This window comes from Polyodon spathula, chromosome 14, assembly GCF_017654505.1.
Source record: "Polyodon spathula isolate WHYD16114869_AA chromosome 14, ASM1765450v1, whole genome shotgun sequence".
In the NCBI taxonomy this organism is placed as follows: domain Eukaryota; kingdom Metazoa; phylum Chordata; class Actinopteri; order Acipenseriformes; family Polyodontidae; genus Polyodon; species Polyodon spathula.
In genome coordinates, this window is record NC_054547.1 from 3,420,407 (window position 1) to 3,438,986 (window position 18,580).

Sequence of the window (18,580 nt, forward strand, 5' to 3'; positions counted from 1 at the left end):
CCTCTCCGGGATTCGTTTCATTTTTGCCTCGCTCTCTACTCCCTTCCCTCCCATCATCCTCCCCTCCTCACTCCTCCTCCCTCTCCTATTTGACCTGTCCCTTTTCAAACAGTGAGTCAGTCCTCTCTGCTGCTTTCCTGTCGGCCCCAAACTATCTCTCACAGACACCCTTGCCATTGTTACACATTTGAGCGAAATCTAGTGCAAGACAGCTGCATTGATAATGAGCCTGTGGCAACACTTTATTTTAAGATTAATTAATTGCACAGTATTTGAGTAATTGCGTGCTGTTATTTTTTATTTGCTTTTTTAAATATATAACATTAAGCCATAGCATATGATGTGGCTTTGGGGAATCGAACTTATAGTTGCACAGTAACTACTTTACATTTATAAATGTTAAGTAATTAAAGGAACTGGCCCCAGTAGAGCTTATGGTAAACAGCTTGCATTTAATGTATCTGACTACATTGTAATAACAATGTATTTACACACGGCTGTGTAGCTACAATGCAACAACATGCTTAATTACAAAATGAAACGTGTTGGAAGTTGTTGACATGTTTTGTAATCACACTGTATTTACACATGCGCTTGTGTATTGCGAATTCAATACATATGTAACCTCTCTTGCAATTGCAATGTCATTACAGTGCAATAAGACATGTGTAACGTAAAGTATTACCAAGGTACCTGAAAATCAGTGTTTGCATTTTTAAACTAACATTTTCAACTAATTAGTGACAGATCAATAAGCAATCCCACCCCTCAAACCCAATGTACGTGGTGGTTTGCCAGCTATGCAGTGGTGCAGAACTCAAACAGTGTCCCTGTATTTAATCTTGAACCTCTTGCATGAAGACTCTAATCACTAAATGGATTTAGTATGAGTATGAGTATGCTGAACTTCACGCAAGGTCTCAATAGATTTCAGGTTCTCTGAAGTACTGCTACTAGGAACAAATGCTTTAATTTAACTTATTCTCACTATAGTACTGCACGCAGTATATTACATTTCAACATGTTTCAATTATTCTACCATTGATAAAAAAGAAAAAGCTAATTTGAGTTGTATTGAAATCTGCATCTATAACACTCTAAATTAACATGAAACATTTGAATGAATACAGTACTTTTGAATAAATGCAACAGCCATAGTCTTTATCTTCAGCACCCTTGAGTTCCTGCTTCAAGACAGATGCTTTTTATGCGGTCATGGCCTCGCTTTTTGTATATCTGCACAACAGAGCCCTATTTCACAATGATAATTTGCGAGCACCTTGTCAAAGTTTGGAATAATAAAAAGAGCACCCCCCCCCCCTCCCCTTCACATTAATGGCTTGCAGTGCCTTGTGTTCCCTACCCACTGTGACGTGTGCTAGACCTGCCGTGTGACTCACACTACTGTCCTTCTCTCTCCCTACCCTCCCCTCCCCACTTCAATTCCCGTCCACACAGAGAATGACCAGCCTTCCTTGGTATGGTTTGACAGAGGAAAGTTTTATTTAACCTTTGAAGGTAAGTCGTGTACAGTGTGTCGCACACCTTGAGTTTCGTTTCTTCTGCCCTAACCCCTTCACGTTCTGCATTTTCCCTCCTGTCTCCCTCCCGTCCTTGAGAACCATTCTCCTCCATGCGGTGACAATCTGCCATTTTTTTTTTCATCACACTGCACATTTCTGTATGATTTCTGTATATTAATTGCATGTGTAGATTCTGCTCGACTCCTCCGGTTTGGACAGCTTCTAGTTCACCTGTATTAGTAAACTAACAACACACTCTTTAAACTACCCTTTGAGTTCTCATGATTCAAATGGGGAATATTGCTTGAAATGGTCTAGCGAGTATGTGGTCCAAATCTACATCAAGGTCGCTAAACTGACATGATAGTCTTGTTAGTATTGCTGTGGTTATTTTAGGTTAACAGCTCCCTGTTGTATAAATAAAAATACAGTCGTCTCCACACATAGGAACATAGGAACCTAAGAGAACACTTCGCCTAAGGGAACACCCTTGTGCTGAAACAGATTTTTTCCATTGTAAATGTTCCAGCTAAAGGAACCGGAACTTTGCTTAAAAGAACACCTTCTTGGCACTGATAGCAATTCGTTCACAACGGATACAGTACTGTTTTGTAACCTGATAACTCATCATCATCAAACTTTAAATTAAAATTGTTTATTTAGTCTTTTCAAACGCTACCTGTCATCACGAGAGTGTCTTGAATCACACTGATTGGTTTATTCAATCTTTTCAGAACCACCATCATATCATTGACTCGTTGTGTATTCTGATTTCCACGAGTGCACCTCAAAATTACATGTAAACAAGCGGCGAAATGCACCACTGTTTGTGGAAATTGTTAGAGTTCTTGAAAACAAACCTGAATCAGACACAAGCCACCGAGCAATTTGGTGTTTCCCGTTCTGGTGAGCTGCTTCACCATTCTGGAAAATAATGTGCATGTCTTGTGTAGTGCTGCTCCATTTTTTAACGTGTGTAGGGATGCTGTGTTAATTTAGTTTGACAGTTTATTAACGTTTGCTTTTCTTTTACTTATTCAGTTCATTTCACACACGTCCGTCATGACAAGTAATATTTATTTATTTATTTATTGATTGATTGATTGATTGATTGATTGATTCATATTGTGTCCGGTGGCTAACGCTGTAACTTCGGCTATAAGAACACTTTGCTTGCTTCCTGAGAGATGTTCTCTTAGCCGGAGACTACTGTAATATAAATAAAACATATTCCTAAAATTATAGTATCAGTTGGATAGTGTTTTATATGCGGAATTTCCACTACCTAATTTTCCCAAATCTCAAGAAGAGGTTTTGCAGAAGCCGCACTCATTGTTGAGAATTGTAATCTCTGTCCATGCCTTTTAAAGCCATATGTCACAGAATCTCAAGCCTGCTGTTTTGGAATATCACTTTCTGCAAAGGCATCTGAATGCCATCAAGAAGCATCCCCATTGCACTGTATGTTTTCTTGAGTTCTCCATTTACATTTTCATGGAAATACATGGAATGAGTAAATGGGTTCAAAATAAAAACAGTACAATTAAATGAATAGAAAGCATGATCTATAATAAATCTTAAAAGCAAAAGTGTTCAGAGCCACTGAGTTGTTGTGTGTTGTGGTTTGCCTGGTTAATAGCTGGTATGCTGCATGTTCTGCAGCTCCAGGCCCCTCTCATTTAGATGACTTTGTGATGTGTTGCAGGCTCTTCCAGAGGGCCCAGTCCTCTGACCATGGGTGCACAGGACACTCTTCCAGTGGCTGCAGCTTTCACAGAAACTGTAAACGCATACTTCAAAGGAGCTGATCCCAGCAAGTAAGCACTGCAGGCATAGCCATGCTTTTGCACTTTTGTTGTTCTGTAGGGGTTAACGGTTAAACATTTATCGTGAGCACACTTGAGAACACTGTTCAAGATCAGCTGCAAGGTGGGAGAATGTTTTCCTACTCAGCCAACTCGGGCCAAGGAAGTGATAAAGTGGGGTACATTTGAACCTGGGTAGAGATTTATGTTTTGTGTCTGGAACATTGTAACTCACACCATGAAATTGACAGTGTTTAGAAAGTGTTAGGAAAACTGAGTGTAAGCAGAGTTCACAAAGCTTCACCTGAATCCTCTGCTGACGACAGACTATCACCTTACCTGACCCATCTCCCAGAAAATTAGGCGAATGATCTGATTTCTGTTAATAACTAGGTGCTGCATTGTTGTGTCTTATGATAATGTTTGAACTGTGTGTGGAACTTATGAATATTTGAATTAATAAATGGAACCTTACTAACATAGCAGCTGGTATTGCGTGCACTCATTTACAGACATCAAATTATTTTCATATGTATTGGTGGACTTCAGTACTAACTGATGAATAACTGTTCTCCAGATAAGGATAACAGGAAACAGCAGAAGCTAGAGAGATAACAAAAAAAGAGAGATATAAAATAGAGAAATATATAGAGATATAAAACAATATGCACCAACATGAATGTCTGGAATCAGATTAAACATATTTAAATTCCCCATACTGTATATCTTTCGTGCCGCAGTGTTTGCAGTCTACATTAAAGGTTTTTTTTTTTTTCTTATTCCAGACTGATGACATGATTTTCAAAAGGAGCAAATTAAGAACTAGGTCACTGTTTTTTAAAACTGGATTTAGACCATGGAATAGTCAAAAGGGATCCATTAATTTCTCCATTGTTGATAAAAGACAGAGCAATTTAGTGACACAGTTTCCATGTTAATCATCGTGTCCCATTGTTTTGGCTTCTCTAAAGTGCCATAAAGACGGTAGGGATAACCCCCACTCCCTCCCCGGGTCCTCTTCAGTGACACTGGATGCCGTGTTCCTTGTGTTTTTAACCACTGTGTGCCTTTTGTTTTCAAGGTGTGTTGTGAAGATTACAGGAGAGATGGTGCTTTCGTTTCCAGCAGGAATCACCAGGCACTTTGCTAATAATACCTCCCCAGCTGTTCTAAGATTCAGTATAACAAACTACAGCAGGCTGGAGCACGTCCTGCCTAACCCCCAGCTTCTCTGCTGGTAAATAGCATGCCCTTTATCATCACAGAATAGCTGAATGCATTAACACAGATGAGTTGTGTGTTTGTGACTTTGCTGGTCCAGTTGACTGCAGATCTACTTGAAGGTATTCATGCATCCAGGCTTGTTTGCACTTTCAGGAGTGGCTTGTACCCCCACACAAGGGAACTGTGGGCATTTGATGATGTACACCCTGCTCTAATTTGGAAAGGGTTAAAAAGGGCAACTAATGTTAGCGTAAGAAAAAATGAATAGGTTCAGTTCTTTCACACAAGCTGGGGGATAGGAAGTGATAGATGCCCACATTATCTCCAATGCAATCTACAGCGTTCGGTGGTCGAGTGATTTTAAATACGTCCAATAACCATGTTCAGTGAAATATTGAAATATGTTTCTGAACGGCTGTTTCTGTAGTTTGGTTAACTGAGCTTTATCTGAAAATTGAGCATCTACTGGAGTCCAGACTATTTATAGTAATAGTGCTTAGCTGTAGGGACTCTTTCTTTACCCTTCCACCTGCTTGCATGTAAGTCTATGAACCAAACATGAATGGCACTGTTAGTACTTGTAGCAGCAGTGGCCTGACACATTCCAGCCCTGGGTATATGCTAGAGATTCTGGAATCAGAATACTGACACATTCCAGCCCTGGGTATATGCTAGAGATTCTGGAATCAGAATACTGACACATTCCAGCCCCGGGTATATGCTAGAGATTCTGGAATCAGAATACTGACACATTTCAGCCCCGGGTGTATTCTGGTGATTCTCGAGCTTTGCAGTTTCATGACTGGGGTCTGAAATCATGTTTTAAGTCATATACTGTATCGCTATGAGACCGGAGCATTTGTTTGAAAATTGCCAGCTGTGGGAGAAACAGATGGAACCATATGTGCCAAAAATAAATAGCTCTGTAATGGCTTTTTGTGCTGCTATAAAATCAATTTCTAGGTGCTTCTCGTCTCAAAAACCCAAAAGTAATCTAATTACTAAGCCGACCCTTTCAGCTTTTCTTAACAATATTCAGTATCACAGCTGAAGCAGAGCTGTTTGTTTTTGCCGATGCCAATGTTCTGCTTGTTACAGTATGTTTAGTAAAATCTAAACTGCAGTATAATATGAAAGCAAAGCTCTACCAGTCTCAGGGATCCATGTCTTGTTTATTCTCTGCACAGCGATGCCACACAGTCAGATGCCAACTCAAAGGAATTCTGGGTTAACATGCCAAGCCTGATGACACATTTAAAGAAAGTGGCCGAGCAGAAACCACAGGCAACGTATTACAATGTGGATATGTTAAAATATCAGGTATGGATACTTCAATCAAAGCCAGCTGGATCGTCGGACTGTACCTTTCAAGACAATTTTAGAAAACACAATTTTTAAGCAAAGAGATATTTCAAATAAAAATAGCTGAATACGTTATATAGTTTAAATATTTTTTTATGTTAGCTTTTAGTACCATGTATACTTCTATCCCTTATAAAAGTTTACCATACATGCTGCACTGTATTGTTGTAGTCCCATGCTTTTCTCATGGTTATACTATGCATTTACCATAGTTTACTATGGTTTGCCATGTTTTTAATATGCTTTACTATAGACCCCTGGGCTTTACAATGATTACCTTTGCTTTACCATTCTTTCAGTGTGCTTTATTACATCTCTCTATGCTTTTACAATGGTAAACTTGATTAAGAGATGTCATAGTAATGCAGTGTATGAAGACGTGTTCCTCATGGTTCATTGTCTCACAGGTATCTGCGCAGAGTATTCAGTCCACCCCCTTGAATCTGGCAGTGAGTTGGCGTTGTGAGCCTGCCAGCACTGACCTCCGAATAGACTACAAGTACAACGCAGACGCCATGACAACACCTGTCGCTCTGAACAATGTCCAGTTTCTAGTCCCGGTAGATGGAGGGGTCACCAAAATGCAGGCCGTGCTGCCCCCTGCTGCCTGGTAAGAAAACTACAAATAATCCCAGAGCTGGAAGAGCCATGTACATTTTAACCAAGCAGGCACTGTAAGCAGAAAGGGGTTACTGCATGTAAGTCCGGTATGAACAGTCATCCAGGCAATCTTCTACACACTTGTGGTTAGCACTGTTATTCAAGTGAGACAATTTAAGATTGGTCTCCTCAGTCAGGGAATATTTCATCGAGGGATCTCTTTTGTGTAGAAGTAAACCCTCAAGTTTGAGAAAGGGTTGTAAATGGGGTGGTAAAGAAAATGTGCCCTAGTAGGCTAATGTATTTGTCTGTATTGACTTTTTAAGGAACTCTGAACAACAGAGGATTCTATGGAAGATCCCTGATATCTCTCAGAAGTCTGAAAATGGAGGTAAGATTCATCTGAGCACCAAATAATTCATTTCTAAGGCAAGACATTTTTCAAATTTTTGTTACAGGGAAACAAAAGCACAAAACAAACCCAAGTAAGCCACACCAGCTGCTTCATATCATGTTTAATTCTTGAATACTTTCAGCCATAGGAGTTAATTAAAGAGTAAACGCTGTGAAGATCTGGCCCAGGCGGTTATAGATGGGTAGCCTCTTGAGTTTGTTGTAATGTCTGCTCTCTCCATTCTCTTTTAGGAGTGGGGTCTCTGCTCGCAAGGTTCCAGTTATCCGAGGGCCCCAGTAAACCATCTCCATTGGCAGTGCAATTCACAAGCGAAGGAAGTACATTGTCAGGCTGTGATATTGAGCTTATTGGTCCCGGTTACAGATTTTCGCTAATTAAAAAGAGATTTGCTGCAGGTATGTCATACCGATAAGCAATAAGGAAGATGAATTACAGCATGTTTACAGTCAAACCTAGAATAAAGACGTGTATTAAAGGGCCAAAGTAACCACTGGTGAATCCCTGAATATCTGTTTAATCAGCTGTGCGTAAAGACTTACTGTCTGCTAAAGTAAAAAGGAAAACCCAAAATCCAAGTAATTAATTGTAAATCAATTTTTTTGGAGTTATCATATTTCTGTAAAACTTGCTAAGTAATTGCACTGTAACTCCTGTAAGTAGTGTACTGTGGATTCAAGAAGTAGAGGGCTAGTTCTTTGTCAGTGGGGTGGAAGAGCATTGTAGGCTATCAGGGGGCTGTTCGGGGGCTTTTAAAAAACAAAGTTGGAGTAATTGTGATTCTACTATATGTATAAAGCTGTAAAATTGTATGAAATAATTGGCATTTCTTAATTCTTTTTTACAGGAAAGTACCTGGCTGATAACTAAACAATGGCTAACTGCAATGCAGAGAAAATCTACTCTTTGGAGTGGATGAAATAATAAAGGACTTTAATCGTTAAAGTAAAAAAAAAAAAGAAGAAAACAGCAACAAAACTTTTAACACTTTATATTCTACAAGTAATCCAAGGTGACCAATCCAGCAGTATTAGAACTTATATATAGAATTGTCAAGAGTTTTAAAGTGTAATTATTGTATTTGTAAAATGGATTCATTTCACATCTGAGTTGCAGCATTTCGCATCTATATTGCCATCTAGGTTAGCCACTCTTTCTTTTAAACATGTAGGACCCAATTCTGATCTTAGGGCAAGGCACTAACATTGAGGCAAAGGGCATTAATGTCTGAAATGGGGCTCTGGTGGGGTGCCAACCAGCGCAATTACACTTTGCCCTCTGAAATGATTTTGGTACCATGTTTTGCCCCTGATGCTTTACATGTTGCTTCCACTGTTAAGAAATGTCAGGTGTCAGCCAATGGTGTCAGCCAATGGTGTCAGCCAATGTAGTCAGCCAATGTAGACTTTGTGTATATATATATACTAAACAGAAATTAAAGAGATCAGAATGATACCAAAATAATATACCCTAATAGGTATTTAATGAATCATAATGGACGATCTACTTGGGGCTTACACAGTCCACCATCCAAACTAAGTTGGATTTGCAAAACAGTTTTGCTGTACACTATTGTTAATTTGAGGCCCTCTTTCCAGACACCATCCCAATACAAACATGTACGTTAACAGATACTTTACTGTAATCACCAGAGGGCCGAAGGTGCGTCACGCATTTTCTCTCTGTTAGTAAGAGCATTGCCATTGCACTCCACGTTACATAACAGAGGGCTGTTTGGAGGTCAATCAGAGTTCAGATAAAGTCATTTTTCTGTGTTGAGAACTTGAGCTGTATTCACCAGTGTACCTGGTGATAAAGCAACAAACTCACCAAAGCCAGTGGGGTCGTCTCTACTTGAGAATTAGAACATTTAGAACGTTGTTACTTATTTATGATTAAGTGAATCATGACATGTCCAGCAAGATGTGAAACTGAAAATTCAGCTGGTCTCTTTTAAAGTCATTTAGCGTTTTAATTTGATGATGTGAATAGTGCAGTACGAAGGTGGCTTCAATGATAACTCTATATTTTGTAGTTGCAATGTTTCAGATGTTTTCCTATAAGAATGTAAAAACAAAACAAGCAAACATGTAATTTGAAATCAGTACTATATATCCTGAAGGGCCTTCTTGTATTGTTAAGACACAGACAGCAGTGTTAGAGTTCACAGTACCTTCCAGCACTATATTTTTATTTATTGACAATACTGATTTGTTGTAAAAAAATATATATATATGATTCTGTTTATGATTAGAATTTCAATAGTAATAGAAGCCCTAGAATTATAATTATTTTTGTTATCTGTGTATGTAGATGGGTATCCGGTGTATAGTATAATGCTAAGGTATCATTTTTTAAAATTTATTTCAGATGTCATTTTTTTTAACTCAAGTGCAACAGATAATTTAGGCATATATGGAATAAAAAGATGAAATCTCTAACTGGGTGCATCATGTTAAACAATGGGAGTGTAATATAAAACAGTTACTGTTGGTGGCAGTTTCAATCACAGTTACTTTTTTATTGGCATTATTTGTGTGCTTTTGCTGAATTCCTTTCTGACTGCTAATATTTAACAAGCACAGCATGAAATTAATCAGAATAAAGTCAGTGCTAGCATTCACGACTTTTATTTTGCAATCTAAAATGGGCTCTTTTAACGCTGTATAAAGCAAATCATTTTGAAAGGGTAATAGAATAGAAAATTACATCTTTTAGATCGAGTCTACAGAACTTGTTTAAAAAGTACTGTGCTCTTTTAATCCAAAAAATACTCTCTTTCATTGGCTTAGAGCAAGAATGTTGGCAACAAATGGCAAGAGGAGCTTTTAAAGTTTTCAAATTCACAAGGCATCCTCACAGCCAATCGTATCTCATTGTTTGATTTTGTAATTACAGTACAATGTACTTGCACACAGCCACTGATTTGTACTGCAAAAAGTATTGTCTGGAAAGTTTGGATCAGTGTATCCGTGATTTAATGGTCAAAGGAGAAAAGGGATGCTTTGACTTGTACTGTGAGTATTAAGGTTAGGGTTAGGGTCTTGACTTGTACTGTGAGTATTAGTTTGCTTATTTTGTAGGCTTCCTTCTAAATAACCTGAGGTATAAATTGTCCTATATTGTACCTGCTTATGGAGCAGTTACAGTACTTGAATGCTTTTTGCACTGGAAATGCAAAATATATATATATATATTTTTTTTTGAGCATTTAGAAACTTTATTTTCCTCCTTGTCAAAGGTGCTGTTTATATATTGCAATGTGGCATTGAAACAAAATGAAGTGAAACTGTTTGGCATTTATATATATTTAGCATTTTGTTTAGGTAAACATTAAACAGCAAACACACCCGGTATTGTGCTGAACAGCTAAATGACATTCCTCAATGACTGCTGACAATTATAGGAGAATCGGCCTGTGAAGTTACGAAGCAGCCTGCAAAGACATCTACTGATGAGTGCACCATTCCATCATTGTATTTTTATAATAACATCCCACCTGTCTTAAAACAATATGTTTTGGGAGCCACATATTTTGCATGTTAAAAAAAAAAGGAGTAGGTAAATCTGTCTGGGTCTGTTGTAGCTGGGAGTTGTATAGTAATTTTATCTTCATAATCTTCTGTGCCGGTATGTTTTGGGTTCTCTCTTCCTAGGTCTGTATGAATTATTCATTATGTTATCAACATACAGTTAGTTTTCCTCTACGAAGGGCTTAGCAAAGGGATAAATGCAAGATTTGATTGAATTTTTGCAGTTGTAAGCTAATGTCACAGAGAGGCCATGCAAGGTGGTCTTATGGTAACATTTAAATTGAGATTTCCTTTTTGTTTTGCAGCAGAAGCAACCTGCTTGGAAGCCGGGTTTCAATTCGCAATGTCAAATAAAAGGTTGAAATAGTTTCTTTCACTCGAGCCCCACCTACCCTCTATGCCTAGAAGTATATGTTGAGTTGTTGGGTCAGCAGAGTTGAAAGTTCACTTTGTCACATGACACACTGTTCAGTGCCGACCATTAGGGTTTCTCAGGCCAGCTCAAAGCCAGCTAAAGAAAAACAATAAATTTACTGTTGGAACAACAGAACCTAGAGCTGCTCAGAAATATTGTAAACTCCTTAATACTAAAGGTAAACACCAGGCATATCAGAATAAAGATTTTGCTTTCAAAATAAAAATAAACAACAGGGGGTATTTAATTGTACTAAATGGTGTCGGGTCTCCATGATGAGCACTTTCAAGTCATTAAGATAGGGCTCTCCCTGATGCTTTACATGCTGTGTAGATGCACTGCCTTCACTGTTAAGAGATTTCAAATCATTAAGATAGGGCTCTCCCTGATGCTTTACATGCTGTGTAGATGCACTGCCTTCACTGTTAAGAGATTTCAAATCATTAAGATAGGGCTCTCCCTGATGCTTTACATGCTGCTTCCACTGTTAAGAAATGTCCATAACACAGGTCCACAAAGGAAATATTTTAAATTTCAATTAATGCAATAGATCCCAGTAAGTGTTGATTTCAGCAGTCTGCTACTGCGATTGCAGTTTGTGGTAAGCTTACATTTGCTGACACCTCTCTATCTCCTAGTAAAGCCGACTGTGTTTCTGCTTGGTTTCATAGCCTTATTGGTAAACTACTGTACTATGAAGGAAGTTACAATTTACTTCTTTCTGAAGTACATTGGCTGCTGGTAATGTGAATGTGTGATTTAAAGATCTATGAGAGAGAGAAACTGTCATATGTGTAATGTTATTTGCCTTATAGATTAGTTTAACATGTATGGGTATCAAACACTCTCTGTAATATAATTACTTTTTTATTTTAAATAAATGTTATTTAATTTAACTCTGTCTCCATGTTATCCATTGTACAGAATATTGAATATGCAATTATGTTTTATTGTAAATGTACTTAAAAATGGATTTCCCATTTAAGAACAAAGTTTTGAAACTATATAAACAAAATGACCATAATCTAATAACTGTTTAAGATGTCAATCAATGTCAGTTTTCTTGGAAATAAAGTGAGAAAAAAAACTGAAACTAGGCTTGTTTCTGCACTCAATTAAGATCAGTTTGTGCTTTATTTATGTTTTGGGTGTGTTTTTGATTTCACTTGGAGGAAGTACTTCTCAAGAAGTCATTTTGCCATTGTTCTTTACAGGAGTGCAGAGGGATATTACTCCACGAGAATGAAGACAAGTTCTCAGTCTTGCAATCCCATAATATCCTTTTTTATGCTCTCAGGTTCCCAGCCATTTGTTATTATTTGAAGTCGGTATTGACAGAGTGAAACAAAACTGTTTTCATTGAAGTGTTTAAAGAAGCTAACAATGAGTTAAGAGTTCAACATTGTCAGTACTACAGGCCTAATACACAGAAGACAGACAGTATGTCCATATTTGAAACTCGTCCTTCAGATACAACACTGGCCAAGGAAGTACAAAGACCAGGTATTATTGAGACCACTTATCCTTGAATTGTAAAGATGACAAGAATAATACTCTTGCAAAGTTACAATGAACTTAATACAAACAAACCTAAAGTTGTTTAGGATATTGTGCAAGTAATAGGGTGTGGAGCCACTTACAAATGTTGTGTAATTCAACAATACAACTTCAGACCTGGTTCACTGTCACTGTAAGAAGTGATTCTGTTGATATGGAAACTTTTTAAATAGATGGATTCTTTTTTTTTTCTAGAGCAATTGTTGATGGCCAGATGACATCAAACTTCCTGCTGATGACATCAAACATCCTACTGATGACATCAAACGTCCTGCTGATGACATCAAAGTTCCTACTACATCCATCCAAATAAAAGGTCCCCAGACACCCAAGCTGCATGTTCTGTTTTCACAAGAGTTAAATCTCACATGACTATAATGTGTAAGTTGCATCTCCCTGTTGCATGTTAATAATACTGTATTAAGAAAAAGTATGGCACTTATTCAATATTCCTGATTTTAATCAGAATATTTCTTGTATGCAAAGTTGTTTGTTCAGAAATGTGCGTGATAGGTTTATAAATACTGCATCTTCTACAGCAAGCAAGCACCCCGTTTCAGGGGGCAGAAATACAGATGTGATGGTGACTTTATGAAACATGCCAAATATACAAGTATTAATAAATGGGATCATGGGGTACTAAAAAATATTGAAATATTATGCAAACTCAGAGAAAAAAAAGCATTGAGTGCAGTATACTTTGACCATACAACTGGCAATGGGATATATTCACGCAATGAGCTTTGACTTGGTTTTCATATTGAACCTCGGTATTGCTTATGGGCTAGTAACTTCTTTTAAAGTAAGAGCTCTATTGCTCTGCTATTAAGACGCGGTGGGCCTGTGGTCCAGCTACACAACTGCAAAACGTTTATTGGCTGAAGCTCAGAAGCTCCTCCCATTGACTGCTGAGTAGCAAGTGTTGTCATGACAACCCACTGAACGCTTATGCATCCGTGGATTTCCTGCTTGCTGCTGGGTTAGGTAAGAGTTCTAATCTGAAATCATTCATTCTTTCATTAATATTAGGGCTATTTTGTTAACGTTTTGTATTGAAATAAAATAGCAATGATTGGATGCAGTATGATTTAACGGCAACATTTACTTTGTTTTGCTCTCTGGCAACAATTGTAGCGTTTTTGGTAGAGAGTAACATTACAAAATGTTGCGGGTTTGTTTTATGAGAGCAGCATTGTGTGTTTGTTCTGTAGTAGTGTACAGGAATAACTTTAGTTGACAGTTTGTGGTCGTTGTTATAAAACCACAAAGTCCAGTCTGAAATGCGCAGTGCTGTACTAATGTCAATGTGACGTTGCACCATACCAAGAGGAACGTGGATTTGGATGTATCAAATTTTACATTTTTGATAATTATGTTCATTAATTAGAAACATGGGGAAAAATAACTTTGCATTTGTTTTGGTTTTTTAAACAGTTGAATGACGCAACCCCTCTGTTAATTCAATCTTAACACACGGTATGTTAATTACTATGCAAAGGAAATAAACATTTCTACATGGAAACTGACTTATTAATAGTAACAATAAAAATAAAAAAAAAACAATGGTTTCACCGGTTTCAATTCAGTGTGTTCTAACCCATGACCACCCTTACAGACCACTGGCCCTCAGCCAGTGAAAAACCCTTCTGGCACAGATTGTTTTTCAAAGCATCAGCCATATGTCTTGCATAAGGAAACACCTGCCAGCCTGGCTATCTAATCTACTGTCGTATCCATTGTGACTGAAACAGACTAGCAACAGGGAGCTGTAGATCCGATGTATTACACAATGCTGTACATGTTACACAGTTTGCATGCAAAATTAATCTGTTCTGTGTTAGCGGCAGACCACTGCACAACATGTGCTGAAAATGGCAGGCGTTCTAATTTTCTTGTCCAGCCCCTATAGACAGATCATTTCTTTTCATTTTGATGAAACAGATTCAACAATGTCTGACGTGGCCAAGGACAAGGCAGCTCGCCTGTTGAAGAAGAGAGGCAGCGTCTCCTCACTCAGCAGCCATGAGGTCAAAGCAAAGGAAACAACTGGGAAAACTAAAGAGTACGTTTGTCAGGATTTCATCTGAAAGAGCAAGCAAACAAGATGCAGTGTGTGTGTGTGTGTGTGTGTGTGTGTGTGTGTGTGGTGTACGCTCTGCATCACCATTCATTGTAATGCACTAACTAAACACTGAAAGTATATATGGGTATATTGCATTATGTCCGGTCTGTGCTAGTTTAGACTGCATGAGAACACACGTCCGCTTTATTACCTCACTGCTTAACACATCAGTTTAATTTAAGTTGAACAATATGGCCACAGGACCTAATGGGTTATCTGTCTCAGGATGGAGGCAAGCAGTAATTGCTGTGCTATCCTGTGCAACTGAATATTAACTTAATCATTAATAATAGGGGAGGTGAAGGCTGAAACAACATAGCTAAGTGGGGCTTAATTTCAGGAAGTAGTTACTGACGTGGGAAACCACAACAAAACAGTCTTAATCTACACAACTTATTATTATATGTTGTGAGTGATTGTGCTTTATGTAGCTAATGCTTTTCTAAACAGCAAGGCTGGTATTGACAAATGCTGTGTGGAGATATTTAAATATATTCAATTATAGATTTTTTTTCATGTTCACCAGTAGTTTCACCTTAAGCACTATATTGTAATTGTTGCTGTAAGTTAGAAAAAAATTATTGTTTTACTAATATTAAAATATTAGATTTGTAACCCATATTCAAGCAAGATAAAACCCTGTGTGTCACACCACCACTAATTATTACTAATCTTACTGCCTTGTAAATGACAAAAGAGATCCCCTGTTGGAAATAACAGGTTTTTCCAGTTGCATTAACACAGAACAGTTGGAAGCTGCCTAAAGAGGGCTGTAGCATGTTGTCCAGATGCCCTGCACATTGCTATGGGTCTGTGGCAAGATTGCAAGCACTGGTATCTCAAACCTTTGCCCAAGCTACTTCAGCTTTGGAACTTCCACTTGACTCTAAGGATATGTGAGACAGTTACATTCTGTAGAGCAGAGCTACACCCACATCCAGCGGTGTGTACTGGTCTTGTTTAAGCACACTGTGTTCACAGCAATGATCGACGCATAGTTAGTTAATGACTGATTGATCGATTGATTATTATTTCTTTATAATCAAAGAATGAATCAACAAACTTACTGAGCTTACTTTTCAGTCTTTATACTGATATGCAGTATATGTGTTGTCTAGGTTCTTTCCTCTAGATAGCAATACAGTTTACATGTTTTGTATTGTTGTTGTTGTATTGTACAAACTACCCCTTTTTGCTACCACTTTGTCTTCTGTCAGCACATGGATAATTAACTGGAATATGGAGTATTCTACTGATACTTTATGTATGGAATTTCGGATTCATGTGTTTTTATTATTACAAATGACAGATACTTTATTTTCTAACCGTGTCCTCTCAAGATATAGTGTTGATGTTTTAGAAATAACCTATTGAGTACCTAATTTATTTTTCTTTTAAAGAAAAAAAATTAGAACACAATCTGTATTTCTGTAATTTGATACATTACATTTAGAATTAACTGTTGCGGTTAACAAAATCAGCATAAGTTATCATAACAATAGAGTTTAAAAACGCTCCCAAACAATTACAAAGTAGTCTGTCCTAAAATGAGGACAATAGCTCATAATGTGTGGTCAGTGTGGTAGATAGCAGCAATCTGTCCACTCTTATTATTGCATGTCTGTCCTCTCTTATTACTGCATGTCTGTCCTCTCTTATTACTGCATGTCTGTCCTCTCTTATTACTGCATGTCTGTCCTCTCTTATTACTGCATGTCTGTCCACTCTTATTACTGCATTCACTACAGAGGGATTCTCATGCTGACTTTTCTGATCATTTACAAAGATTCCCTCTGTGTTCAAATTTTAAACGTTTGCAATCATTTAGAAATTAAGCAAAATGTAACATCCCTTTGGTACCCTTCTCACTGCACTATCCTGTGTTTTCAGTTCCATGAGTACAGTGTCTTATATTGATGAGCCTGGCCAGCAAGATGACAATCCTCGACCTGCTGTTCAAATGGAGAACACATACCAACTAGGTATATAATAACACTGATATTACTGAAGTGGAAATTATAACGTTACCAGAGCTGTTTGACATGCATATATTATAACAAGGAAACAATAGAACCTAGCATCTTAATTATTGTGCATATTCTTACATTCTGTTGCATCCAGAGCAGTTGACTTGCAGCTGTCATGTAAGGCTGTAGGGAATTAGCGCCACCTAGTGCATCCAGATTCCACTAAATTGATAAAACTACTACATGCAACAACGGTTATGCATAACACATAGCATTACATTTCCCAGGACACTATCTCTTTAAAAAAGATAGAAGCACTGTCTGTCACTACACTGTAATTACACTGTGATTTATTGAGTAACTGCACAGTAATTACATTGTAAATACATAGCACACATCTTAATGTCTTTTATCCTGTATTCAAACAGGTCCTGTAAAGCGTTTCCCTGTGGCCACAGTGAACAACATTTTAAAAGACGTGCTGACCAGTTATCTGCAAGAGGAGAAGTATGAAGCAGAACTATGTAGGCAGATGACAAAAACCATATCTGAGGTAGGCTTTTCTTTACCAGATCAAATACATTTTACATTTGAAAAATAAAACACAGTAAACTAAATCTAAAGTAGCAAGGCCAGTAATACATGTGTGCAGTTACATGCTACTCCTCCCCATGATTCATATCCCTGCGTCCCTACTTTGCCTTGAGTTACATCTATAGCGTACTATCAACAATTAAACACAAGTTCACTAAAACTAGCGCAAGCCTTTTGAGATGTATGTGTAGCACAATGCAGAAGAAAAAAGTTCTGAACTCATGCATTTATTAGCTGTGAAATCTGTGGTAAACGGATTAGTATTCTATTTTTTCAGATATGCATTTAAAAATGTTGGTGGGCAGTATAATTTAACAAACTAGGAATTATCTGTCTTATCAGTGTACTTATTTGGATAGTGTCAAATCTATTGCACCTTAACTACAGGGTTCTAGATGTAAGACCAGATCATTTTCATATATGCTACTCCACTATTTTTTTTTTTTTTTTTAGGTTATAAAAGCCAGAGTGAAAGATTTAATGATTCCTCGGTACAAAATAATTGTTCTGATCAATATCGGGCAGCTGAATGAACAGAACATGCGCATTGGAAGCAGGTGCCTTTGGGACCCTACCAATGACACATTTTCATCCTACACCTTCAAGAACACATCTTTGTTTGCTGTTGCAAATGTCTACGCAGCTTACTTTGAGTAACAGCCAGCCGGCACTGCTTATTGTAGAAGATACAGCAAATAAAATTGTGTGTATATAGTATTGTATATATCTTATTAGAAATTATGTAAGTAAACAAACTGGCCCCACAGTTAAACTATAAAAAGACAAGTCAATGGAAATCTTTTGTCATTCATTCGTTTGAACAGAATCATCAAGTGGTTAACGGCTCATTAAAGGCATGAAAGGTGATCCTGTCACGAAATGCAATTGCACTTTATTTGCTTGCGTACTGTTATAATCATGTAATAGGTCATCATTCACATATTTATTAGGCAGTAGTGCTGAGGAATTGTGTTGTTAACATTTCTGTAGAAAAATAACCTGATTATTATTTTATGTAAAGGGCTAACAACGTCTTGCTATTTCAGCACTTACTGTAACCTTTGTAATTAAGCATTCATAAAAAAAAAATCACGAAGACATAAGGGGTCCCATTTTCCACTGTGAGATAATTGCCCATCTACTACATTTAATACGGGTAGGGCACTTTGTCTGGGGTTTTCCCAGATGACAAATACAGGAAAAAACCTGTATGTGCAGCATTTTAAAAACTGGACCAAGCATAAGACAAATATTTTTACAATAAAGCATCATTTGGATATGTGTGTTTTGTCTGTTTAATCTTGAAAGGCAGCTGTGATCTGTGGCTGAACTTTGGATGTGGTTCTCAAACGTACAGCAGGATATAACAACTGAATTAAATCTTCTTTTTTTTTCACTGCCAATTGTAAAACGCATACAACAAACATTTCAGGTGTGTTTGAAAAACTGCCATTTGTAAGTGACCC

The 18,580-nt window shown here is 37.6% G+C and overlaps 2 protein-coding genes across 9 annotated transcripts in view; both read left to right on the top strand.

The window, feature by feature from the left end:
- LOC121327096 (SH3-containing GRB2-like protein 3-interacting protein 1) overlaps nucleotides 1-11,952 on the top strand; it is a 49,508-nt gene extending 37,556 nt beyond the window's left edge. For 4 of the 8 annotated variants that reach the window (XM_041270891.1, XM_041270890.1, XM_041270893.1 and 1 more), the window contains 8 exons: nucleotides 1,459-1,518; nucleotides 3,229-3,340; nucleotides 4,410-4,565; nucleotides 5,740-5,872; nucleotides 6,322-6,524; nucleotides 6,841-6,905; nucleotides 7,160-7,324; nucleotides 7,774-11,951. In XM_041270891.1, coding sequence (XP_041126825.1) covers nucleotides 1,459-1,518; nucleotides 3,229-3,340; nucleotides 4,410-4,565; nucleotides 5,740-5,872; nucleotides 6,322-6,524; nucleotides 6,841-6,905; nucleotides 7,160-7,324; nucleotides 7,774-7,796 — 917 coding nt within the window. In that variant the 3' untranslated portion in view covers nucleotides 7,797-11,951. Of the gene's footprint in view, nucleotides 1-1,458; nucleotides 1,519-3,228; nucleotides 3,341-4,409; nucleotides 4,566-5,739; nucleotides 5,873-6,321; nucleotides 6,525-6,840; nucleotides 6,906-7,159; nucleotides 7,325-7,773 lie in introns of all 8 variants that reach the window. The other 4 variants (XM_041270887.1, XM_041270888.1, XM_041270894.1 and 1 more) reach the window with 2 other exon arrangements.
- Nucleotides 11,953-13,378: 1,426 nt separating this feature from the next.
- On the top strand, nucleotides 13,379-18,374 carry LOC121327285 (dynein light chain Tctex-type 5-B-like). Its single transcript, XM_041271226.1, has 5 exons — nucleotides 13,379-13,415; nucleotides 14,373-14,493; nucleotides 16,444-16,535; nucleotides 16,949-17,073; nucleotides 17,568-18,374. Exons 2-5 carry the CDS (start codon nucleotides 14,381-14,383, stop codon nucleotides 17,769-17,771), a joined length of 534 nt encoding a protein of 177 aa, XP_041127160.1. The 5' UTR covers nucleotides 13,379-13,415; nucleotides 14,373-14,380; the 3' UTR covers nucleotides 17,772-18,374.
- The last annotated feature ends 206 nt before the right edge of the window (nucleotides 18,375-18,580 follow it).